This window comes from Phaenicophaeus curvirostris, chromosome 3 (assembly GCF_032191515.1).
Source record: "Phaenicophaeus curvirostris isolate KB17595 chromosome 3, BPBGC_Pcur_1.0, whole genome shotgun sequence".
Taxonomy (NCBI): Eukaryota; Metazoa; Chordata; class Aves; order Cuculiformes; family Cuculidae; genus Phaenicophaeus; species Phaenicophaeus curvirostris.
The window spans coordinates 46,463,853-46,491,319 of record NC_091394.1 but is presented as its reverse complement, the minus strand read 5'-3'; the positions used below and the strand labels follow the sequence as shown (position 1 = coordinate 46,491,319).

At 36.5% G+C, this 27,467-nt stretch overlaps 1 protein-coding gene across 1 annotated transcript in view; it reads right to left on the bottom strand.

The window, feature by feature from the left end:
• Window positions 1–27,467, bottom strand: part of LAMA1 (laminin subunit alpha 1) — a 103,678-nt gene that overhangs the window by 28,606 nt on the left and 47,605 nt on the right. Inside the window, exons 13-36 of the mRNA XM_069853887.1 lie at window positions 26,564–26,665; window positions 25,624–25,835; window positions 24,664–24,775; window positions 23,651–23,761; window positions 22,760–22,887; window positions 22,093–22,179; window positions 21,652–21,863; window positions 21,054–21,160; window positions 19,900–20,080; window positions 18,460–18,596; window positions 16,425–16,661; window positions 13,842–13,985; window positions 13,281–13,460; window positions 12,486–12,671; window positions 11,557–11,684; window positions 10,568–10,688; window positions 10,296–10,433; window positions 8,556–8,677; window positions 7,569–7,655; window positions 7,116–7,309; window positions 5,999–6,141; window positions 3,149–3,247; window positions 2,099–2,210; window positions 1,770–1,932 (exon numbers count right to left, since the gene is read on the bottom strand). Of these exons, the coding sequence (XP_069709988.1) occupies window positions 1,770–1,932; window positions 2,099–2,210; window positions 3,149–3,247; window positions 5,999–6,141; window positions 7,116–7,309; window positions 7,569–7,655; window positions 8,556–8,677; window positions 10,296–10,433; window positions 10,568–10,688; window positions 11,557–11,684; window positions 12,486–12,671; window positions 13,281–13,460; window positions 13,842–13,985; window positions 16,425–16,661; window positions 18,460–18,596; window positions 19,900–20,080; window positions 21,054–21,160; window positions 21,652–21,863; window positions 22,093–22,179; window positions 22,760–22,887; window positions 23,651–23,761; window positions 24,664–24,775; window positions 25,624–25,835; window positions 26,564–26,665 (3,443 nt within the window). The remainder of the gene's footprint in view (window positions 1–1,769; window positions 1,933–2,098; window positions 2,211–3,148; window positions 3,248–5,998; window positions 6,142–7,115; window positions 7,310–7,568; window positions 7,656–8,555; window positions 8,678–10,295; window positions 10,434–10,567; window positions 10,689–11,556; window positions 11,685–12,485; window positions 12,672–13,280; window positions 13,461–13,841; window positions 13,986–16,424; window positions 16,662–18,459; window positions 18,597–19,899; window positions 20,081–21,053; window positions 21,161–21,651; window positions 21,864–22,092; window positions 22,180–22,759; window positions 22,888–23,650; window positions 23,762–24,663; window positions 24,776–25,623; window positions 25,836–26,563; window positions 26,666–27,467) is intronic.

Genomic DNA, 27,467 nt, shown 5'->3' with positions numbered 1-27,467 from the left:
AATCAGCAACAGACATTATCTTGGAAATATAAAATCCCCATAAATCTGTCAGTTAATTGCTTCAGCTGTTCTGTTTGGGAACATTTGCCTCTCCATTTGAACATTTTCCAGTATTGAAGGAATGGAACAGAAAATGGTCCTGAAAGTCTGTTCCTTTGTTTCTCCCTGTTCCAGTACATACACTGCACACTGCAACTCCTATAACTTTTACTTAAACGTTTGTCCCTTTTTAGTCTGATTTCAAATCATATAGATCTTGAGCCAAGGCAAAAGAAACCTTGTTTATTTCACAATTATACACAGCAAAATGCATTCCATCTTATTGAATAGCAGATGTGCATTTGCATGTATTTCTTAAAATTAATAATTCAGAAGCTACAGTCTTAAAAAAGTTACAAGAATGAAAGTATTTTAGACAGTAATGGCTTCTATTTCATGTAGAGTAAAAAAGTTAAATTCCAAATTATTTGGAAACTTTACCTTATGTGGCAAATATGCAGAGACTTCATTTACAAGTGTTGCTTAACAGTGTGTTATCACAAGCTCAGTCCACCACGAGCTACGTGGTAGCTACTACTCCCTGAACAGTGGACTGTCAAGCCGCTTATTTAAATCAGTTTTGAATTTACAGCTGCACTGCATGATAAATTCTGCAGAGCAAACAATCTTACAAATCCTTCTTCTTCGATCTGTCAAAGGACACTCGTCAGAGGACTTTCAGAAATTTCAAAGCCTGTGATTGAAAAAGTTAACTTACAAATGCCTTGCAAAATAACTCAAAAGCTGATGTTCAAAGTCAGAATATTCTGTTACTATGCAACAGGACATTTTGAGACATTTCTATAAGTGCAAAAAAAGCTATTTGAAGTTTCTAATATGTATGAGACTAAATGGTACATTTCTAGTCTATTTTTAAGTCTATTTAGCTCCAATACAATTTATAATAATATTTAGTAAAGGGCAAGCATAGGAGTCTGTCGATCAAAACCAGATATACTACCAACACAAACATTCTATGCTGCCTATTATTCTAAAGCACTTAATAAACAAAAGCCGAATTATCAGAAATATTCAACTCTGGTCTAAATCTCTGTCCCTAGAAGCCAATGTTAACATTCTTAGAGCTTTTGGTGAGCTAGGGCAATACTAAGTATTTCTGAAGTTGGAGCAAAAACTTTGCTGACTGTTGGAACAATCAATGTTTTATATTGTTAAGTTTGGCAATAAGCATGAATAAATAATGAACATGAAAGCCATTTTAAAATAGCCTTTAACTAGGGAAAAATCAAGCGAATGGAATACAATCCCATACATTGACTTAGAATGCTGAAACAAATGCCTTGGTTTCATTTGAAAAGCTATATGATAGTCAATTGACAATTAATCATCGTGTCCTTCAGCAGATCTAACGTGTCCTGTGCTTGCCACTGACTGAGTCAGTTCTATGACATCTCCTAGCCAAAAGCAACTGGAAGATGTGTATTGGGACCATATCTGAAACAAACTGACACCAGTAAGCGTATTCCATTGTTGCAATGTAATTTTGTATTGCATCCAAATGAACAGCTTTGGATATTAGTATCATGTGGGATGTCCAAATATCTTCCAATAATGTAACTCCAAATTGAGTGTTCATGTAGCTCCACCTGGGCTAGTTATTTACTGCATTACCTCTTAAAATGGCACAATGTTTCTCCAGATTATCTCTCAAAAAAGCAGTATTGCATAACAATTGCATATATAAAATGTTTTCAGCAGAACAGGCTTACTTTAGGACACTGGTAGCATTATGATGCTGTTGAACAAAATCTTTCTTGCGCAATGCATCCAAAAGGGCTGAAATATCATCCTGCAGGCTCTGAGATGTAGCATTTGACAGTGGGAGATCCAGGCCCAGTGTTTCACTTAGTGACACAGCAACTTCAGCAAGTACTAGGTAGGAGAGTAAATAATTTAGTCATACCATTAAAAAAAAGAATATATGCAAACACCCCATGCAAACTGCAGCACTTCCCATGTAAATAGTTCTTTAAGAGTTGTGAAGGAAGTACCTTTCTAAATTCTGCAAAGAAGTGGAAAGATCTTAAAAGCAGGATACCTTTGATGGTTGTATGTACTGTGTCTATAAATCCAGTCACTTCTTGACTTTTATTCCTTGTTTCCTGAGTCATTGTGTTAAGCTGCCAAGCTCTTTTCAAAAATCTAGACAACTAGAATAAAATCAGAGACCATCTTTGACAGTCTTCCAAAAACATTCTTTAATTCATGATATTTGTCTATGGCTTTTACAGATTTTTCCCAATATTGAGACTGCTTTGTGAGAGGAAACAATGTTTTTTGATAAGGTAGACCTAGCCAATTCATAAATCTCTATTTTTTCCATGCTTGTAGATACTTTGCTTCTATTGAAAGCCCCAGCCTCTGATATTAGTGAAGAATTGTGTTATCAATTATTGTCATAATCAATAAGATCATAATTACTAAAGCTATTAATTTAACAAAGTAAATACTATGTATTTTTACCTATTCTGGATACATCACTTTTAGCAACAACACCACTGCTAGTGCAAGCACCTAGTGAGATTACATAAATGTGGTCAGAAAATTAGAGGTACGCATGGTGATCAAGTGAGATATAATGAACAAATTACTAATGACAACTTTCTACCTACAATTTTTCTTGTGTTAACACTGAATATAGACTACAAGCGTCCACTTTTTATATGGATTTTGAACAGCTTTATTTCTTCTGAGACAATTTTGAACCCAATATTATAGGTATCGGAGACTTTTTGGAAAATATTGGGCTATGACATAATTTTTAATAAGCTCCACCCATTAAAACCAGTGAGAGGAAAGCAAGTCCTTTTTGCCAGTTTTAGGACCTTAAATTATCACAGTACAAAAAGCTTCTGAACTTCAGCAGAAACCATGTAATTCTCCTGTACAATACCATGAACTGCTGTATTTCACAGAACAATTCCACAGACTAATTAACTCCTCTCCTTTGGCAGAGTACAGAATGGACTAAAATCTCTCATTGAATTCTAGAGATCTAAAATAATTTCTAACCAACTCTCTGGCATTTACGTACCATACTACAAAATCTCAAAGGATTTCTCCATAAAACTATGAGGTCAGCACCTACCTCTTCATGCAGCTGATCTATTCCTCCTGATAAACTCAGAAGACTTTCTTTTGCTGTAGCTAATGAGTATGATGGATCTTCTCTAGAAACTATAGATCCCTGTAAGAAGAAGAAAAAATACACTGTAATTTAAGGACTTTGCTGTGTGTCCAGAAAGATTCTGGGAAGAAAATAACTATGCACGCTATTTAGTTTACTTATGTTTTCAATGATTGATCTGCAAAGCACATAAGATGACATAAAATAATGACATTCATACAATTAATTCAAAGTGTGCCATTTCTTTAAATAAAGAAACAAGAATCCACTCATGTTGTACTTTCAATTGAATAAAGAAGCATAATTTCTGCTATCCTGATTCTCAATTTCACCACAGTCTGAGCTGCTCAAATAAGGTACTTTTAGCTGCTATTGTCCCACAGATGGTCTTGTCAAATCAGCTGCATCTAATATCATAGATATATCTGTAAGAATGCTTTTAGAGAGCTCTATATTTTCGTGTCAAGATCCCATGCACAGCACTTAGGAGTTCAGGATTTTGGTCCTCTCAACATGGTAAGTTAGCACAAGCATTCATGTGAATTGTACTCTCACCAATAAGAAAGAGTAATAGGCTGTATTTAATTACAAAGTCATCTCAAAAACTTCTCTGTATAGCAATAAATAGGCTATTGTAGCCAAGCGTATCGTACTTGATACAGTCAAGGTCTGCAACAGAATACTACTTCTCTACTGATGCAAAGAAATTCATTGCATCTCTTAAAAAGACAACAGGCCCGGGAGAGGTTATTTTTAGATTTCAGATGTTTCAGAGTTAGCCATTGTAAATACCTCAATAAATATCATTCTGTTCAACTTTTTAAAGAAGTAACACACAGGATTATTCAACAGCCTTGAGTCACATGGAAATTTCAAAGTCTTTTCCTCAGACGAGGAAAGAAGTGAAAGAGAAACTGAAGCTAAAGTTCTTGAGCCTCCTGGGATAAAGCACTAAGTTTCTTTAAAAGTCCAATTAGAAAAAAACACAGAATGGGACACTAGGATGAGTAAGGCAGAGGGCTTTAGATAGAAAAAGAGAACTACTGAAGTCCTCAAATAGATTGGACAAGCAGAAGCAATGAGGAGTAGATGATCTGATAACTTTCTCATTATTGAAATACTCATACCTAATGCAGAGAAAAGAGAAAATACCAGAGTTCCTGAGAGACTAGGGTAAGGCAAAGATGTGATACTGTTCAGGGGACAGCCCTTCAGGGAAGATCTGCAATTCACATACATAAACCTGGGGATTTCCTGGCTTCCACCTGCAGCTGCTTTGGTACAGGGCAAAGGGGTAGATAATATTTGATTAGCCAAGAAGAGGGGAGTACCTGCTTCCCAACAGAGAAAAATTACAAAACCACTAACTTACCTTCAAGATTAAGTTGTATAAAAAAAATTGTGGCCTTACATAAAAGGAACTGACATCATAGTCACAAGCGGTTTTATATCACTTTTAACACCCCCATTTCAAGAGAGTGACAGGTGCTTTGAATGGATTTTAATATGAAAAAATATATGCAATAAAGGAGAAACTTAAACTGCTTTTATTTTTACATAAGATTTGACTTGTTTTATAATTGAAGTGCAAAATAAAAAGCTACATATTGAATATTTGCTGTCCCTGAATATGATGTTCCTATACAAACACAATTATAGGAAGCAAGTCAACTGTATCCCTAAAGTATTACAGTAATTCAGCATGTTTGTTATGCCTTATGACATAAAGGAAGGAAAGCATAACTGAAGATTTGTAACTAAATTGTTACCAAGTAAAACTAAAGGATAAGATTATCCCCGCTGAAAGATAAACATGTAATTTAATCAGGTTTGCCTTGAGATATTGTAATCATTAACATTTTGAAGTACATTGATTGGAATTCAGTCTGCCTTACATCTTAAATAGAAGAAATTTAAAAATCTTAATTTGCTGAATCTAGAAGCACAAGAAGGACACCACTACTTTGATTCTGTTGTGATATGATGGGATACAAAGATGACAGCTTTGTTGCTGCCTTTGAGCTTGTCTTGCTTGACTTATTGCTGAGCAGAATCTTATCAACAAACATGTATATCTTAGTGGTCGTGAATTGGGGAGGATTCTGTTTATCTTAGGCTTTGTGCAGAGACCACATGAACGTAAACATCAGCAATGACAAATGAGTCTCCAAAGCCAGAAAATGTGGTATTTCATGCTTTGTGTAAGAGGGAGAGGAGCTGCAAGGGAAGTTTGCCACAAGCAGCCTGAGAGTGTCCAGCACTGAAACATTCTTCCTGTCTTTTGCATCCTGGGATGGAGGACAAAGTAAGGCACTTGGACAGTCACACAACCAAAAGGAAAGCAAACGGCTGCATCCCAGAAACCCTGGCTAATGGAGAAGCAGCCTGACAGACCTCTTCCTCTGAAGACTGTAAGGGAACAGCCTCAAGACCTAGGCCTTGGCAGATCTTTAGAAAAGGTGTGAAAAAGCGAAAAGACCCGGTCTGATGTTTCTATTTTACTGCTGTCTTAGGGGTGCATATATCCAGACAAACACATGCCTACAGCACATTCAATAATCACAGTACTAACTGTAGAAGATATTCATCTATTTATTTAAATGTTAGCACAATAAATTAAAAGAAAGTAATACAGGCAGTTGAATAACTTAAGGTATATTTCTACATCAGACATAATAGTCTTAAATCTGGTATCATTTACACGTGCACACATTCAAGCCATGAACTTCACGAGTGATCCTGTTAAATTATTGCAAAGTTTTGCTTTAAAGGTGTGACTATGTATTTCTATTATTTGTGCATTAATTTTACCTTCAGATGTTTAGTTGTATTCTCCAATTCTGACAATATCCCATAGGGCACATGGGCAACACCAGTGAGGTTCACTGAAAGTATGGCATTGTGGAGATGATCCAAACTGTTTAACAGCACTCCTGTGCAGTTGTCATCACAAGCTAAATAAAACAGAGGAAGCAATATTAGTATTACAATAAATCCACCAAATACTGAAATATATTTTGATTTACATAGTATCTGCCTTCACTTTTAGAGTTAAAATTAAGTATAGTAATTTTGAGGACACTGATCTGTATTATTGCCCCCCCCTTCCTATCCCAAGAGTGGACCTGTTCTATACATACTCTGCTTAGGTTAGAATACATTCAAGCCTTATTGATACTCCTGGCTATTGAGCTGTTTGCTGTATTGTAAGCTTATTGAGGTGCTCTAACTATATTGCTATAAATACAGAGTCATGCCACTGACATTCACTCAAACAGGATAAGAAAATAGTAAATTCAAGCCTATAGTGGTGTAATTGCATTTATTCCTTGGGTTTTCTTGACTCATATGAAGTAAAATCTGAGTGCTAAAGCCCAATTCATTGTAAAAACAGATTGCTGTACTTGCTGTGTCTTTCTGCTATCCACTCTCTCATAAGGAATTACGTGACTAATTAGTGGTGGAATATAACTAATATGACTAATGGTGGAGAATGCCTACGTAACTGGGACAACTCCAGAAGTATTATTACAGCAACCTCATGTCCAAATGCTCAATGACAAAGGAATTCAACATTTTCAAACAAATAAAGGTATTCTATAGACAGCAAAAAAAACCATTAACCTTATCTTTCCTTAAACTTGTACGTAACACAAAATAAGCCATTTTGTGGATTAACAGCTTGTCTGATGTTATGATCTCTATCACAGTTTCTTCTGTTCTCATAGAATGGCTGAGGTTGGAAGGGATCTCTGGAGGTTATCTAGTCCAACCCCCCATATTTTACAGAGGTGTTAAGTTGCTAAGATTACTTTTCTTTCATAGAAAGAATAGAGCCTGTCATCATTCCACGAGTAATCACGTGTACATAAATACCACCAGAACAGAGCAGCGCCCATTGGGAAAGGAAACAATTAAAAACACTTACAAACACACTCATCTTCCACAAGAATATGTTTCGGTTCACACTCCTCACAAAGCTGTCCTGTCACGCCTTGCTTACAAAGGCACTGGCCAGTCGCACGATCACAATTAACATTAACAGAGCCTCTTGGATTGCACTGACACGGAAGGCAGCTGCCACCAGGCAGCTGAGGGTCACCATAATAGCCCAGGGAGCACCTTCACAGGGAGGAATGGGACACTGAACATCAGGGGATATTGATATCCATCAGGAAATTAGATGTTATATCTAACTTTGAGAATCACTGATACATTTTCAATTAATGGCTTCTTAACAGCATCTAACAAATCACTCTAGCATTCTTTCATGTATTTACTTATTAACACTGAATAATCTATCCCAAGTACAAATAAGGCTCATATTCATCAAATTGTCCTTGGAAGTTGGGGATAAATCAGGGCATCATGTGCAACTCGCCTTTCACAATACTGTCCTTCATATCCTGGCTGACAGGCATCGCAGTGGTAATCCTGAACACCTTTCAGGACACAAGTGGGACTGAAACTGGAAGAAGGATAAATCAATACATGGTAGCACATAAATGAAAGACCATTCAAAGACAGAACAACTTCAGGCACAGGTTAAATGCTGCAAGCAACAGCATCCTCTGCTCAGTCTGATGCAGTGCTCCAGAATTTGGACTTTAAAATATTTGTTTCTTATAAAGTTTACTTTCTCAGTGCAACTCCATTACTGTTTAACATGCTAAAGCAACTTATGACCTTCCTTTTAAAAGATAAATCCAATGAAAAACGGATACTGCATTATACGACTGTAGTGTATATCTGAGACTTGCATGAGAACATCAGAGTTGCTAGACTTGATTCAGTTATCCGAAAGCAAACAACAAATATGATTTTTGAGCTTCTGGAGAAAAAACAGCCTGCAGAACATTATGATTTTCAAAATATGAAGTGAACTGTATCTCTACCAAACAAACAAATGTGTAAATTTCAAACAAAAGAGTATTTGTTCTTCCCCTAGGACTGATCTAATGAAAATCTCCTTCTTTGACTAGAGATGGCCTGAATCTTTGTAAATACTAAGCCATCATTTTTCAAATGCAGAAAGAAACACATTCTTGAAACAATCATGTCAGAATAACTTCATCCATTATCTATAAAACATTCTATGGGGCTAATCTACATTTAGAGGAAAAAAAAAGACTTAACTAATAGATAACCTTTTTATTTTAAAAAATCACAGAGCTACCACTAGCTGTGAAGAAATAAGAATGTAAGCTCCATTACCAAAATAGGTAACTTTCAAATGGCTAGAATTTAAGGACCTGTAATGATAACTAACTCCTGTTGTCACAGTGTGGGGAGGAGTAGGAGATAGGACATACAGCACAAGAAACCTGCAATGCTAAAATGTACACTGAATTTAACAAGTTCTTGTTACCTAACAGGGTTGGCTCTGGGACAGGCACAAAGAGAGCAGTCGTTGACAGATCCAGTTACTTTCCCATAGTAGCCTGGGGCACAAGCACTGCAGTAATCACCAACTGTGTTATCTCTGCAGTTCTGATACGTAGAAAGAAATTTAGACAGTTCAAAAAAAGCAACAAACAATAAGAGGAACTTTATCTTTCTCCCAATCAATATATGCACACAATTTCCAATAATCATCTCTAAATGTCATTACCCATCGGTCAAGCTTTGTCCAAGTGGAGGAACTTTTTCTGCAAAAATAGGCAAAATACCAGCACATTTTCTCTTACATGAATGCCTGCAGATTGACCTAATTCCTGTCCTAAATTTCCATTAAGGTTTATATATTTCTGCTTCTACAAATCCAATTCAGGCCAAGAAAGCACAGTACAAAGCAAAAAAATCCTTAAAAAAAAGGCAAATTATGAAAAAAATAAACAGGATACCTGAATGAAAAATGTAAGTTTCAACATTTAAGCACAGCCACTATATTTAATTTGCCAACAACTGATCAACACTCTCTGCTACTAATATTAAATCCCTAAATCAGTATTAGAAATATAATTCAACTGACTAGTCCTGTAAGGTCATAAAATTCAGTCTCTCCTTTTTTTCTTCCCTTTTTTTCTTTTTCCCTTCTTATTATAAATCATATTCTTACAAGCACATATATTTTAGAGGTTAGTTGAAGTAATAAGCAGTAGCAATGCAGCCTACTGTTGTACAGGAGCAGAAGTCAGAAGTGAAAATCATTTCTTTTGCCTACACTACTTAGCCAGAAATGTCTAAGTAGTAATCGTAATGCGTGGGTGACTTGCCACCTCTGCAATGACAAACTAGTACGAAAGACCTATGTTTCTGGCCTTGTCAAAATGAGAACCATATTTCTTACTCACGAGAGACATATTTTAGGACAAACCTGAGTGTGAAAGAATGGTTTTCAAAGGCCTGAAGTACTAAAGAAACCCACTTTTTAAACTTACTACATGAAAGAATTCAGCAGAAGTTGATTTTGAGCTAATCAACTCACAATTGGCAAAACAAAGAAACTGAAAAAATCTAGGGAAAAATACTTAGCCAAATGAGAGAACAGACTTAATATGCCTTATTTAGTTAGCTGAGAATTTGTTGTCCATGGGGCTGTCACACAATGTCACACAAGACAGAGAAAATGTGTTAGTCAGATGTGGCCCCTTTTTGCAACTTTTGAGACAAAATGAAGGAAGTGAGCAAATGAACTTAGCTGAGGCATATCCTTATAAAACTTTAGTCTCTGAGAATTAAAAAAAGCTTCACTTAAAGCTGCCCAGAGAATTCTCTTCCTGAGACACAAAGAATTTGACTTTGAGCTAGTCTGTGGTGTGGCATGGCTTACTGCTTCCTTTACTTCTTTTTTATGTGACTAAGCAGACCTTGGACAGAAGCCCAGAAAGTCTCACAAAACCAGATAAACTGAACTGATAAAGCAAGTGGTTTTAAAGTAAAATTAAAGCTAAAATAATTAATGATTTTTAGGATGTTAGTTCCCCAAAAACTCGATAATTTTACTGAACAGACCTTAAGGGAAATACTATAATGTTTTCCATTTTTCAGAGTTGAAGGAGGAAACCAAACAGTACAATCATATACTTCTCCCAGAAACTTCTTCCATAGGTTACGGCCTATATATGCTCAGATGAAACCAACAGAAAATCTTATAAACTGTACATACCAAACACTTCCCAGTTTCAGGATCACAGGTTTCACTGTGGTTGTTGCACTGACAGGGCACGCAAGGTGCTATCAGAGTGCGAGGCTCTTTTACACCAAGTTCTGTGTGCTTTCCCCTGTAGTACCCTGGAGCACAATTCTGTTTGTAAGGGGAGTAACAGAAAAATATATGATCCTACTTATCAAGAGTTAGAAGCAATTCTAGAAGATTTTTTAAGTAACTTTAAGTTATCTTACTGTGAGACATACAAAAAGGATTCAAGGATTCTGTACCTGACAGGACAATCCAGAATAACCAGCAGGACATCTACATTGCTCTACAAAATGAGCTCTAGCTCTGCCTAGATGCATTTCTTCAAACTTCACTGCAATTTCCATTGAGATATTTGCAATTCTGCAAGACATAAACAGAAGAGAGTGTGAACACCTAGAGAAAGCCTAGCACCAAAACTGAGATCCAAACATATTTATGCTTCAAGATCAGGGCTGCCATACATAATGTCCCATGATCCTCTTTTCCCCATGGAAATACCTCAATAAAATCTGAAGTTTCTTTATACGTTCATGGAATTTCAGGATCTACAACAAACAAATCAGAAGTACTTCAAGGTAATATAGGTTGATTCTTACAAACCTGGAGGTGGAACCACACTTCCTTACAGCTGTGAAAATGTACAGACATTGGGTTTTCATTGGATGCATCTCCACTTTTCTTGTTAGTTTCCAAACTGACAGACACAATAACCATATCTGATTTCTACTCTCTCATTAGTAACCTATTTCTGTTCAAAATGGCAGTAAAATGCTACATTCTGAGGTTGGAATATTTTACTACTACTGCCCAGAATGCATAAAGTTACAGGAGACCTAGATCAGTATAACACAAACCTAAGAATTCAGAGGACAACGTGTTTCAATTCAATACACATAAAAATGAGACAGGTAAGAAATAATTCAGATACCATCTAACCATATCAGCCATCCTACAGAGCACTGCATCAGCCTATAAGGCTTTGTGCTTCTTTATGGACTTTTCTATTAGAGTAAGGAGTGGAGACATTTAGTATTTCCCAGAAAGTATTAAAGAACAATTCTGCTGCCATTATAGTGATAAATATTTTTTTTATCAGATGAACAAAAGTCATATATAGGAAATTTCTCTAATTTGAGTTAAATCTTTACTGTATAGCTCAGCTGGGACTTCTAGGTTAAATTAAAGTAAATGCAACGTAATAAGTAAATGTAATCAAAGACTGCTTTACCTGCTTTGCTGTAATCCTTGGCCATAAACTGCCTTGATAAGGATGTATTCAACATTGCTTAGCACAGACATGAAGTCAGAACGTGAGACAGGCTCATCAGATACAGAGTTAAAATACTTCCAAGAATCCTAGTGAAACATAATACATATTATTAAAACCATGACCATTCAAGGTAATGCACTGTTCCTCCTTATGTATTCCTTCAGAAATGCAGTCGCAGTGACTATATCTAAAGCCTAGTTACCAGAAAATCCAAAATCTTGCTTCACGTTAGAATAACACATGGTTTTATAATATAATTTCCTCTCCTTCCTTTCCCTCTTCTCAACTTTCATGACCAGTTTCTTCAGGAAAGCAGTCCAGGCCCTCATAGCACAGCTTTTTCTGCCTAGACCGAACAGCCAAAAGGCCAAGACTTCACAGCACTTATTTTATCTACAGTTCGAAACACCTGCTTTAACTATGTCCTGCCTTCTGTCAAGAGAGACTAGGCCTCACCTCAGTCCCAGCCAGCAGAGAATCTCAGAGACCAAGGGAGGTCGTCATTATCTCCTCTGAAATTGTTTGCTGGCACTACTGCAACTCCTCATGTGATGGTCCTGGACTATGAGTGTAACATGCAGGCTATCAAACCATGGGATTGCCTGAGAGTGATGATACCTGTCTGCCTGTCATTTATCACTAAAACCTAAGTCTGTGTTTGAAAAGCTCACCACAGAAACACCTACAGCACTTCCAAAAGGGGAAACATCATCAAAAAGTTGTTTGCTCCTATAGCGTGATATTCCTTGCAATTTTTCCTCTCAAATAAATGCATTTTAATCCAAGTGCTCTATTTACTCAGCCATTTTCAAAGTATTTCATTAAATATATAGAATAAAAGCTTCTAGAAGAAAGGTAGTACTTCCAATACCAATGTTTTGGCTTACCTCCTTCATTTCTACTTCCTTGTCAGTTCTTACTCCATTTTCTGGAGAAGGGATGTCTACATAGATGACCAGCTTGCTGGTGTGACCTCCTTTCATGAGAATCTGTGGTTCAAAATTTGAGGTTCCAAAGCCATCCAAAGCATAAAAAGCAACAGTATATCTCAGCTTTCCTCCATAGGCCATGAGCTGTTTGGATAAAAAAATCATTACCTTTATTTATTCCAAGGTTAAAGCTACTAGCTGTAAACATTTTATAGTCATCAGAAGACTTGAAAATTGTCAGTTCTGGCACTAAAACATGAAAACTGATTTAAACTCAGCAGGTTTTGTGCCAAGGTTAAATGCATATTTCTAAAAAGCTGTCTCAGTTTCTTCTTTTAGGCCCTTTCAAGATGTGCACTCAATATTCATTTAATTCCTAAGCAACAGAGATTCCATGATCTATATCCTGAATCTAGCATCAAGGCTAAAAACCCTTTCAGGTTTGAAAACTAAAATTGAATACATGACTCTCCCCTCCTATACTATCTCTGAAGAGTAACGTAGTAGTTACACGTGGGTGTTACCAATTTACAAGGTCAAGAAAAATCTCATTAGGAAAGGGTAATGTAAACATATTGTTTAAGCTTGTAATTAATAAGTGCAGTCACTGAATCATATATAATATGACCCACAAGAATAGAAATACCACAAAAAAATGTTATCAAGGTAAAGTGACTATTATTCAATAAAGAAGTGACTATTAAACAGTAAAGAAATTATCTGCAAAACATTCTGGTTTTTTAATGATCTTACCTGGTCTCCCTGAAACTGCTCTGGTAACTTCCAGTAAAATGTTTCCGTATTTAAGTGTTTCCTGACTACGGCAGCATCCAATAACACATCAGCAAGCTGTGAAAATACTCCTTCCACTGTTCCAGTTAGGTTACTTTGAGCTACTACATGCAGAATAGATTGATCTGGAGTTAAGGTTATCTGCAACAGGGAGAGCAAAAAGATTCACCGAATAAAAATATTTTATCTCAGTGTAATAAACTGCTGCTTTATACCTGCTTTGAGACAGTGAATAGTCCATCCTAGAGTAATAATCACCCAAAGCAAAAAAAAATGGGAAACATGTTTGATATTTATTCTTTTAAAAAGCAAAGAATGAAATACAGGGTTTCAGAAATAAGGCTACAACCACTTTCCATTTGCCTTCTTTTTTATTCTGCTATGTGCCACTGTCTCCATAAGCTACCCAACTACATTCAGCCTGGTTAATGAAATGTATGCAACCTTAGACACACAAGTGTGGTAACCTAACATGAGGATAATGCCAAACTGTGATCTGTATATTTATGTCATACTACTTACAGGAATTCTCACATGATCTTCTAATTCTGAACAGGATGTGGACATCCCAAAGCAGAAGCATGAAGTACAACCTAGTGCATTGTTAGCAGACAGAGCAAAAGTTCCAGGTTTACACTCACTGCATTGTAGACCAAATACATTTTCCTGGAAAAAAAAGGAAAAAAACCACCAACGTAATAGCACACTAGTATTACTTTGCTAGCTGAATGAAAGACAATTCTTTATAGAAGAATAACTAGTTGCTAGTTGCTATGTAAACAACTTAACAGGAAGCCAGTAATTGTATCTATCATGGTTTACTATGCAGTACATTTTTTTTTCATTATTTGACAATGTTGAGGGTATTTTTAAAGAAAAAGTATGGAATATTTAAGCTAAATTTGTGCATTTCTAGCAAGAATAAGCAGCTGCACATTTCCATTCAAGACAGAAAAATCTTCCTTCCATGCAAGAAGCAGCAAAGCAACTGCTCATTATAAATAGGAATTAGGGGACGTTTTCCCAAGTGTCTGGTTTTGCACTCAATTTCCAGCCGGTAAGTCCAACTTGAAGAAACACCCATAACTGCAGTTAGTGACCTCTGTCACCTTTAACCAGAAGACTGGAGAGAGAACTATGAAGGCATACATTTGTTGCCTGACTGAAGTAATTTCTTCTCTATCACTCAGTCTTTCAAGAACAGATTCCCAGTTTTCACAAAAATCTGTACTACTAAAGTCTGTATTTAATGTTGCCTTTTTTAATACAGAAATGTCAATTCAGACTTCACTATTAGTAATACACATGAGTTACTCTTAAGCAATGCCTTCAATTATAGCATGGGGGAAAAAAATATTGATTCAGATTATATAGGCTGCTCTTCTAAAAATCCAAATAATAATAAGAAGAAACCAATGAATACAAAATAGAGAATCTCAAGACTTAAAGAAATGTGGTTGTGTTGCAAGATCAGTGTGCTGCTCCCAAACCTAATAAAACCTTGCAAGCAAAAGCAGAAAAAATATTCTCTGTATTCAATTTTTTCCATTTCTATAATGAGGATAAGAATATAGTAGCTTTTCCACTGGATTTTTTTAATATTCAATTAGTTTTTTAAAATACTTTCACATCTAGGATGGAAGAAGCTGTAGAAGTGCTGTCTCTCTGTCTCCGAACAAAGATGAAAATTATTCGTTAACAAAACAGCATGTAGGAAATTTATACATTTAAGGTAAGGAAAAAAACTTTTCATCACAGATTGTGTACTCAGAAACTTCAAGACATCATCAATTCATGTGACCTGCACTCAGAAGTGCAACTCTTGCAGCAAAGTATTCCTAGATTCTATGAAAGTATTGTTTTCCTTGGCTTGAGGTAGAAATAATTTCTCTGCATTGCTCATTGCATCAAAATACTTTTATCTATTACAGCTGCATGTTCTCGAATGTTCTATGTGTACTGAGGTAAAAAACCCAACCTTTTAAATATCAACTAAGAAATAATGTGTATGAGTTATGAACTATTAGTATTGGAACTATTTGCAAGGCAAAATGCAACTGTAGAAAAAGGCAAGAGGGATAAATAAAACGTAAAAATTGTACCATTAAAAATGGTTCATACAGCATCATTCTTGGTGTCAGAAGGCATTTACGTCATACAGAGAAATACAGTGACACTAAAGTCACCAGCACCGTTCTTATATATTTAACATTTACAAAAATTTTGTCCCAGAACTTAAGGTAAGCGCTTTACCCTACTTAAAAGGTAGCAGACAAAAATATAGGAGCAAAAGGAAAAGCCAGACAAATGAATCCTCATTAGTTTCTACCTTACAATACTAATTCATGAAAAAGAGGACTCTGAATGTATTTTAAGAATGATGTGGTTACAGAAATTCACTTAATATAGAATGAACGCATGCAACTTACATCAAGCAAACATAATCTATTTGAAGCTAGGACTGTAGTGAGACCATGGTCATAAAATACATCTAATTCTGTACATGAAAGATACGAGTCATTTTTCTATCAAATGTACAGTGGCTGTATACTTAGCAAGGATTTGACATTAGTCAGCTAGAAAAGAGTTTTTGTCATTAGGCATACAACGGGTCTTGATCCTGACTTCATAACGCACATCCACATCAAATTCCATTAATTCTGTCTAAAAGACAGCAACAATACTGTGCCACAATAATTTTATGACCACAAACTGGAATTAAAATTACCTGGCTATGTAAAACAAAACAAAAGGAGGTAAGAGAGACAAAGCATCTAGTGTTATCACAGGAATTTCTGAGAACAGAAATAACAATTCCATGTTGGTAACATTGCTATCTCTTCTTCCTAAAGCTGTGTTCTATGTGTCTGAAGTGGGGAACATCATCTGGCATTTTTTAGACAACCCTGACTGATAGTATCACCTGTTTAGCACTGACACAGAAAATCCTTTAGGAGTGCTTTATGTGTACTCTAAAATGTCTCAAAGAAAGGATGCAGATTGCCTTGAAAAGTCCTTTCAGCCCTACACCTTGCATGACCTTTATGTGACAGATGACCAGAAAATCCCAATGCTGTCCCCAAAAGTGTCTGAATAATTTAGTACCTTGCAGGCACAGATGCCAGTTTCTTCTTCACAACCACAAAGTCCTTCAGTGTCATCACACGTCTCTGCTTTGGTTCCACTCAAGTCACAGTGACAGGCAACACAGTCTGGGTAGTCCCTGTAGCCTAGTGCACATGCAGAACAGTCTTGTCCTTGAAATTCCACTTTGCACTGGCATTGACCTGTCAATACATCGCACTGGAGATTGGTTGAACCAATGTCACTACAGTTGCAAGCCTTAGAGGGAAAGAAGAAAAGTTCATAAATAGTAGATCTTTAAAAATAATTTTGTTACAAAAGAAATCACCTAGTAAATTTAGAATGGTCCTTAAAACTCAAAGTTTGTCAACAACTACTATACAAAAATAAAAGGAAATAATTTCCACGTAGAAATTAGGTTGTCTGGTTTGTAACTGAGCAAAGAACTGCATTTACAGTAAACAGAGGATGGCAAAAAGTAAGAAACTCTGTTTCAAATCAGAGTTGAAGGGACCTGTTCCAGAAAAAAAACCCTAAAGACTGTATTTAAGATACTATACATTGAGTGCAGCAAGTAAAATAAAATCACATTATATAAATGCTGAATTAAATAAATTCATATGCACAATAGTTTTATAAACATGACTAGAAAGAAACATTTTAATACTGACTTTTTTTACGATTTCAAGAAGCATTATTACAGCTCTGCTCCATCACTGCACCCAGAAACAGATGCTGAATGCCAAGAAAACTGCCAAGAAATGGAGCCAGATGAAGTATCCCACTAATGCATTCTGTTCCAAAAGCAGATCAGATGGGTTTCTGATAGCATCTACCCCGTTTCAAACATGTAGAGAGCCATTCCAGGTTTTGCCAATAGACTTTGCACCACATCTCTATCAGCCACAGTTGAGAATTCATCATGGGGAGCCTCTGCTGGGACTGTAACCTGGAGATCACAGTATTTTCTGTTGCATCAAGAAAGTAACTAACATACCTTAGGACAATTCATGTTAATTGTTGTGATGCTGTAACAAAAAGGAGTGCTAAACTACTTTGCAAAAGTGAGCAGTTATATATTAAATTAAACTTCATCTTTGGGAAATGTTGTGGAATCACCTTATGAAAGGAAATGCACAGGGATCAACACATTGTATTTGCAGAACATTAGGTAAGAATGACAGAAGCTGGTAGCTGACAAAGCAGTCGTTTAAAGACTGGCTGCCAAGTAAGTTGCTATAAATCATTAAGGCAGTAAACTCTGAAGAGATATTATAGAAATATTTTAAAATCCTTACTCCAAAAAAAGAGAGGAAAAAAAAGGAAAACAATTTGGCTGATACGGACACCTGTCAAGTACTCTTTGCACATGATGACAGCCCTTGTCAAATACTCATCAAAATTAACCATTATATTCATTTAATTCTGACGTTTCTTAAAATTTCAACATTCTAAGTAACAATTGGCCAAAAGCCATATCTGTCAGGCATAAGCCTAATTGTGTAAATGGTTGCTACTCCTTGGATCTGCACTGAGTTGGTATTTTACTGCTCAATCATAAATATTAGGCTGAGATAATGGAAGTTACCATTTTTCCATTCATGAAAAGTTAACTACCTATTACCATTTCAATATCAAACATTCAGAAAAAGGCATTCAGTGACTTTCAAGATAAGCTAGATTTCATTGTTCTTAAAGCCATAATATCACTCCTTGATTAGCAAAGAAACTATGTTCCTTGATGTCAACTGTTGGTATAAATCCATTTTAGTATCACTATTTAAGGACTTAAAAGTTAGAATTCACACCTCAAAATTTTAAGATGATCTATGCACCTATCCAGAATAGACACTCCAATCAGTATTTTCAAAGACAGCTTTCTTAAGAGGTTCCTCAGTAAAAACTTCACAGTGTGATTTTTTTTTTCAATGTCAGCACATTGCACTAGCACTTTGAGACAGAAAATAAAGACTGATGCTCTCAAGAGTCCAATTCTGACATTAGTATAAGGTGAATTGCTTTTAAAATCCATGACTTTTTGGCCAGCCTACCGTACCTTGCAGCCAAGTTTAGGAGAGTGTCCCCAGTGATTTTCTTCACAGAGTTCACATTTTGGTCCCTGGGTGTGAGGGGGACAAATGCATTGGCCAGAATCGGCATTACAGTTGTTCTGAGTATGAGCACAGTCACAGGCTGCAAGAGAAAGAGCAGCAAACAGTTAATCTTTGCTTTAGCAACAGAGAAGAAATTTCAAGACCCCAATAGCCTTACTTTTCTTGACTACACAGTACAGTTCAACCATTCCACTAGGAACTCTTTGTCATCCCTAGTCACTGAGAAACAAACTATGACCACAGTGACATTCAATCTTTTTACTGAAAGTCCATTACTGCTTCTTGACATAGCCATAGGTTCAAAAAACGGTGCTGTATTTCCATAGGGGAATCAACAAAACCAGCAAAATTATCGTGGAGAAGAGTAAATCTGCAGGAACATACTCTATTATAGAGGATACAAAACTCATCAGAAGATATACTAATGTTCTCAAGCAGGTAAAAGGATCAATCTCAGGAATAAGTACTTTTCAAGAATTCTTTAGTTAATAATAAGGGTGCATAACTATTTTGATAATTACTAACTTCTGCAGAAAACACTTTACTTAAGAAATGCAATAATTTTCTTGCTAAAAGGCAGTAGTTCAGAAAAGTGTTTTTATTAGTTGTTTTAATAACATTTAAAAAATTTTCAAGGCTGAAATTATTAAAGGTGATTAAGGGATTTTTGTTAGCAAAGACGCAGTACATATGTTCTAAAACATAATCTTATCATATACTCTCACTGCAGATTTCATATTACTAAACTCTTTGAGGCATGAAAAGAACGTGCCTATCAAGTCGGAGAATAGATAGGCATTTCATTAGCTATGCTGTGTTGAAAAGGGCATCTTATTAACATAAGTTAGGTTTTTGACAGCATGCTCTCCAGTTGGATTAACATTTTCTCCTGTATCATGACTAAATATCATACACACACAGGTGATGATGGGGAAAAAAAGAATCAATGACATCTTATCAAAGTATAAAATATATTTTTAAGAATTAAATTTAAAAAAATAATGCAAAAACCTGTAAGAGTAGTAGATCTTAACTTTTACAATTGCAGAAAGAACTTTCTATTCTCTCTGAGGGACTGAAGAGTTTAATAAAAAAAAGAGACCAAGGAGTTATTGAGGATGGAATATTCTTCTCATGCAACCTTTATGAGTTATTTCATAGTCATCACCTTATAGAAGGAACTACATAATAAGCAAAGAAATGTTTTGTTCCCTAGCTTAATCGAAGTATTAGGAGACCATTCTACAGATTTTTCTGTGCAGTCACCAAAACAACTGACCTTTGCCAGAGCTTAACGTAAAATATATTGCTGAAAGAAATTCTAGATAAACCCTGAAAGGAATTCTAGATAAACCCTGAAAGGAACATGGATTAGAACTTACGTGTGCAGCCACCATCATTGAACGCATAAAAGCCATGAGCACAACGATCACACTTCTCTCCAGCCACTCCTGGCACACAGTGACACTGCCCCTGATGATCGCAGTCCTCAGAGACTGATCCAAATTTACTACAGTTGCAGAGAATGCAGCCAAGCCCACTAAGCAGGCCATAATAGCCATTCTGTTGGATAGGAAGCAAACAAATGTGAGCTACATTTCCGTATGAAAATGATACAATGTACACTCTTACTTTCCCTTGTTCACTTTCCCTGCTGTCTGACTTATAAGAATAGTCAGCACTGTGTGACTGCCGTGACCTTATCTTTTCATTGTTCCCAGCTATATGCAAGAATGCATTCGGGTGAAAAAGTGAACACTGAAATGATCTCATGGTTCTCCAGCCTCATCAGTGGGACTTTATGTTCTAAAGTCTGAAGTTATTTTGATTTAAAGACTTTCATGAGGTGAGGGTGGGCTGTACTGATCAGGCACAGATTTCTGTGAATGTGAAATGAAAGATTAAAACAAAGCAGGCCAGTGACCTGTGGTACATGTGGATTGAAAGGCATTCAGCTAGGCTGGCACAGGGGCAGTAGCTGGGCATAAATTTCCTGCTCTGGTCTCTGAGGCAGTTCCACACTTTGCAAAGGCTGGAAATTGCTGTTTTCTATCACCAGTGAATATCTACTTGTTGTTATAATAGGCCTGTCTTTTAGCTGAATTCAGTTTTGGTGTTTAGCCAGGACATATTATTCCCAACTGCATTCTTCAGATATTACCACTTAGATTTCATTTTGCAGAAGCCCAACACTAAGAACCCTTGAGGTCTGTTAGTTGTGTACTGTTTGTTTTTTTTCAGTAAGCCAACGTGACTGCACACTCTCATTCAGTGCAGCACAAGCCTGAACAGCCCTATTCAGAAGGATGACAAGTCAACTACATAGCTTCACATCTGAAAGAGTATAGGTAGAGCAATTTGCAGCCACAAAAGCCTGTGCAGACAAATATTCAGTCTCTGCTCCAACACCAGGTCCCTCCCCCTGAATATAGTTGCTGCTATTCTCTGAATTTGTTCTATTCAATATCTATAAATATACAGGAAGACCAAGATACAAGAAAATGCAGATATCGGGAATAGATAAATATTTGCTTACCAAACACTTATCACATCTCTCACCAATCACATTTGATTTGCAGTGACAGACACCTGTCTCATGATGACAAGTACTTGAAAGGGAACCATTCACGTGGCACTCACAGACTTACGTTAGATGAAAAGAACCCAAATACAAAAAAATTATTAATGTATATCAATATGCATTCATTGTTATACAGAATTCCAAATTTGGTACATATGTGTTTTACTTGTTTATATCACACAGATGTTAATGTAATACAGTAATACCTGTACTACTTGGTCTAAAAGTTTAAAAAAAAAGCACCTCTGTGAACAGATACATTTGAAAAGGTTTTTCTTCCAGCCCCATACTAAACATTCAGAAGTAAGAAATGTTTATATCAGGTCACTGAAGGGACTGTATTAAGAAGCCAGTAAGTTTCAGGAATATGAAGTGCCATACCCCACCATATTTACCTTCTTCTGGCTAACCCAACCCCATTGTTTTCAAAGCGCAGTTGCCAACTCACAACTTGAAGGTTAAACCCTTCAGACAAGGTGCATAACTCTCTATCCATCCATTAACACCACATTTTCGTGTTCTTTTAATTTTGCAAGTGATAATAATAGCTTACCACTACAACTTTTCTCAATCACTGCATCCCCATAATACCCGTCAGCACACTTTTCACAGTGGTGACCTGCTGTGTTCCCCAGACATTTCAGGCATTGTCCTGTGACGGAATCACAGTGGCCATCTTCTTCTGGGTTTACATTGCCATTGCATTCACAAGGAGCACACAACTGTCCAGGCACAAGTGGATTTCCATAGTAACCATTAGCACACCTGCACCAGAGATTAAAAGCTATATCAGCTGAAATGCAGTCACGTCAAACACTCTCCCCACCCAAGGAAGTACTTCCTATTAAGTTTTTATCTAAAGTGTCTCTGTGTTACTAGCAAAGACAAAACAAAGTACAACTTTATTAGAAATATCCTGTATATTTGGTATGAACAAATTCAAGGCAGGTAATAAAAATGATATAGATATTTTACCCAAAGCTAGTGTACATACCTTTCACACTGAGAACCAGTATAGCCTGGAAGACATTTGTCACAGACAATTCCACCTCCTTCACTCAGTTGGCAAGTAGGACTGAAACTATCAACAATGTTTGTCAGTAAGTGTCAATATACAGAATCATAAGACTTCTACAGACATACAATATCCACCCTTCAAGTCCATGCACCTAGCTATATAACCACGTAATTGAAATATTTTCTTTGCTTTAAACGCGACAAATTGTCAAAATAAAGTTACCATTTTCAGAAACTCTTCTTGAGATTTTTTCTTTTAAAGGAAAGGAAGATTTTAAACCCCCGGCTCTCTTTTTAGTAAATCTGCTCCATTTCTGTGCTGACCTCCTCTTTTTCACATGCAACACTTCTCTCTTTCTGATGTTTTCTCAAACAACATGAAAAATAACAGTAATTTTGCTGCCAAGATCAAGGATAGGTCAAAGTATTACTTTGACCATTCATGTACAAATTGCACCAGTCCACCCAGCCTGTCTTAGCTTAGTCTATACATTTGTCTACCTGGAAAAACAATGTTTCTATGAGATAGGGTCAAACGAAGAAAGAGAAGAAAACGTCTCCTTCAGATTTCCCAGCATTTTTTCATCATCTTACTTCCTTAATTTGGTAAATGTGCAAAAGAAAATCTCAGATAAAGAGCTTACTTGTTTGCAGCAGAACTCAGAGGACATGCACAGGGCTGGCAGTCCTCAGAAGTTCCTTGGGATGGGCTTCCATAGAAACCAGGCAAGCACTGATCACAGAAAGGTCCTGTCGTGTTGTGTTGACAAGCCTGTGAGACATGGAAAGAGTCTTTTCATATTTACTTTTGATGTCTTTTCTGCCCCAAGGGATGTCTGCAGGAATCTGCACGCAGTATAACATTGAAGAAGACAGCCATGAGGAACAGAACAAACTCTGAAAATAGGTGGGAGTTTTTCCAAGTTGTAATAACGGATCCAAATTGTTTCTTTCCTACATTTTAGAATATACTTTACAGCACTAAACCAGCCACATTATTTAGGCATAAACTTAAGCATATTTTCTATATTGTACATATTTGCTGTAACAAACTTGTTGTAAGCTTCTTACTGTTGTTTAGCCATCGTATTTTAGGGATCTTAAAAATTCAGAAGAGGTCTCTTCAGAAGGTAATGTGTAAATTCCACTGATGTCAGTCATGGAATATGCGCACATATCCAAAAACAGATATTCACCCAAAACTCTGCTTAATTTTGTTCCTTTCAGGAAAAGTCTTGTAACCCACAGCAGGCAAAATTAACATTTTTATCAGCCACTATATGATGACATCTTTATTTTAGTTCTGATTACTACCCACATGAAATGATAAACTGAAACAAATCCTTTACCAGAGAACACTTTAATGGTGCCCCTTGAACATATACTGAGGTAAACAACAAAAAGGAAGAAAAATAAACACTTAGTACCCATAGCCTGAAATTTACATACATTGTAAACTTGTCTCCCACTGCCAAAATGGTCTCCTAATTCCTAAATAGATGCTTAAAATACAAGCACTTTGAAGGATGACTTACAAAGCAAACGCCATGTATGTCACACTCGGTTGCATGCCCATTGCATTTGCAGGGTTGACAAATACCTCCAAAGAGTATTCCATCTACACGGTAGTACCCAGGGAGACAGGACTGAAAAGAAATGAGTGGAAAAAAGCAATAGTATTGCGCATGTTAAAAGTACACATCAAAACATTTTCAAAGAGCCCACTTCCTAACACCCACCATCTGACTCAATCACATTGTAGTAACTGAATGCTCTTTCAACTCTATTGATGTCACTGCACCTCTTTTCTGATGGTTGTTTTTGACCTCCACTGGATAAAGTGGATAAGAATTAACTCCATGAAATTTTGATTCAGCCCTATGTCCCCTGGAAGCACGTAAGTTAAATACTGCACAGCTGAATGTGTGAAGTTCTTTATTATAGGACAATAAAAAACAGATGTTCTACCCCCTCTGTGGAATCACTATGAATGTTACGGCACAAGGCCTCATAATGAAATTATTTGTCAAAATAATTCCTGCTATTCAGTAGATGGTGCTCTACCACCCTAACCTTCTATTCATGGATATATAAGACACAACATTGTGCAACACATTTGACTCTTGTCAGATCTTCCAAAGGCTAGCATTGTTCTCTGCCAAGATTCTTTATTGCTTCCATAAACCTAATGACATAAAACAGAAATAAACTGTACAAAATTCAGATTCAGGAAAAGCACTATTAATAGATCAAGATAAGCTCAAAACAGCTTCAGCGAGCTTTTACAGCTACTCCCTCTGCAACACTGATGCTCTAAAGTATCATCATCTTTTAGTGCCACCAAATAGAATTCAAGAAACAAATTTAAAATCCCATTTAGCATATCTGGAAGAAAATATCTACAGCACTGTGTACAGTATAGTAGACAGCATATCATTACAGAACCTGTGTTTTTATTGCAGTATAGTTAAAGGCAGCCTGCCTTTAAAACCTAAATACATTGAGATAGGAGGTAATTTTGCACACATAAAACATTCTGAAAGGTTACCTCACAGGATATTCCTGTGTAACCTTGAGGACATTCACAGAATTCCACATCTGGTGCTGAAGAAAGATCTATAACATTTGCACTTGCAGTATCCAGGGTCACAGAGTCCAGCCTAGGATCAAGCATGAAAACGTCACATTATTTGCTTCCCTAAACTTCATCTTGAACAGGATAGTTTGCTTCTAGGGGAGTAACACTGCTGCGTGCTGCTCCCTGGCAGTGACAGCCAAGGACTAGGCACAAAACTGCTGTGAAAAGACTATGTTTATAGTCCTATCACTGCATTTGTAATTTGGGAAGTAGATGTGCTCTTCTCCCATTGTCATTATGGTTACTAACAATTGTCTCTTCTCCTGTGGAGAAGTTTAAACAAAACCTGTCTAATCTGTCATGGTATTAGAGGCATATCAGTGTACTTTTTTCCTGTATATCCCAGATAACAGGTAAAATACATCTCAGATTGCATCTGTTAATGCTGATTTGAGATTATGGAATGACCAGCTAATTTATTGTAGCCTAATTTCCTTATTAAGCACTCCCTTAGAGATGGGCATCAGGAACATCTACAGACAGACATTAAAAGAAATTGCAGCCAACATCTTTACTGGCAGGTTTTCAATAGTCAGTTATGGATTATCTTGTCACATACCAAAATAAACATACTGTTGAGAGTCTTGGAGGTATTTCCCTCTGACAAAGCTGCCATTGTAACGAGGCTTTTATGCAGTGTTACTTTAAAGCAGAAAACAATGCTTCTGTTATCAGATATCAAAAGCAACTAAATGCCTTTTTCCACACAAATGTATTTGGGGGCAAGTCTGGTCTTGAGAAAATTCAATTAGAACAATGATTTTTTTCAGAAAGTATTAACTTTAGGAATACTGCCACTATGAACAGTGTTTCATATACACAAAAATAATAGAAGTACATAGATTACCTTGACTATTTTCTCTTCCTCACCTGTACGTGGCTTTTTTGGCAATGTTGTAGTTGGCCCTGATCAGAAGATGGGTCATGTTTACCAGAACAGTCATCAGTCTTTCACGGTCTATAGCTTTTTTTGTATTGAAGTCTATGAAATTCTCTGACACAAATCTTACAGCATTAGAGTACTCCTCATATGGCTGTAATGACAAGCCTGCTGCTCTTGTACTCAAAATCTGCCCGTTACCCTGAAAGACAGAATATTTTTGCCATATTTGCATGTAAATTTTATTTAGCAATTACATTTAGTGTCAGTTATACATCCAGATAACACAGAAAAGAGGCAATCAAACCAGTTTTCTTGCACTAGGAACAAAGTAAGTAGTAGAAGGTCTGTTTTTTCCATGGCTTCAGGAAGACTAAAATCCCACTGTCTTGGTTCAGAGATTTCAGAAATATTTTGTCTTTTGGAAAATTACTTAAATTTCAAAAATCAACCTCCTCTAAAAAACTGAGTCTCTGTTCTCCTTTGTTCTGTTGCTAGGTGTGTTTTACAAAATACTTTTTTTGAGGTGCCTGGATTCAATAAAGAGCCTTACTTTGCAACATAAATCTGGAAAAGCAAGCAATCAGCAAGAACACCCATCTATTACAGAAACATAAAACCTTCCACCTTATTGTTGTTTCTTTTGTAAACAGAGATTTGTACATTTGATAATAAGCACTTCACCTGTCTAAACAAAGCTTAAAATTTAAGTATTTTTATTTAAAATTAGCATCGTATACCTACAATTTCAGAGAAATCGATCAGGAAATCAGATAAATGAGTAGAAGCAAGATCTTGGTAGTGACATTTAAGAAGAAACTTAAAATTGACAAAATATTCCTACAGAAAAACTACTTTATTTTCTTGGGTTTAACCCCTTAATAGATCCCAAATGATGTCTGAATAATAACAAACTGAAAAAAAATCTACCTGAATGATGACATCCACACTAGATACTATATCACTGTCCACACTGTCCATTGGAATGTCGTAAGATACTGTATACTTCAAATATCCACCAAAAGCTGTGAGCTGAAATAATAAAAAGCAAAGGTTTAACAAGATGGTAACCTCCAACCAATACAAAGAAACTATATAGGACAGTGTAATGTCCAAATGATAGTAGTATTTGGGCTTACAGATACCACTTCCCACAGCAAATTTAACGTGCTATGTGTATCAACACAGAGACAAGCGCTGGCTTGTTATTGTGCAGGTGGGAAAAGCTAGCTGAAGGCTCTCCAGGTGATACAAACAAGTGCTCGCATTCAGTGAAACACCTACAGTACTTCAACAAACAGCAGAGGTTTACACTACAGTCCCAGCCAAGGGGCAGAGCAAGTTGGAGTTAGTCACATTCCATATTCCACCCTTCAGGCTCCTCAGCCCCAAAACTGCTGCTGACTACTTCACAGTAAGTTAGAGAAGTACCAACAGATAGACCTACATTAAATGGATAAGAGATGAGAATTTGAATGAACATTGCTCTGTGCAAGGCGACTCTTTAATGTTACACTTACAAGACTTGTGCTCATTTACTCTATCACCAGAGTAAGCAACGGGATTGCATGGGCAGAGAGACAGGAACAAAAAATAATTCAGTAAGTGAAGCTGAAAGGTCCCCTCTTCTAAGCACTGGTAAAGCCACAGCTGGCAGTCTAAATCCAGTTCTGGGCTTCCCAGTATAAGAGAGATGGACACTCAGGAAAGAGCCACTAAGATCATTAAAAGCCTGAAATATCTTTCGTATGAGGAAAGAGTATCACGCTGTCCAGCTTGGAGAAGGCTCAGGGGTACTGCATAAATAAATATAAGTATCTGAATGGAGGGTTCA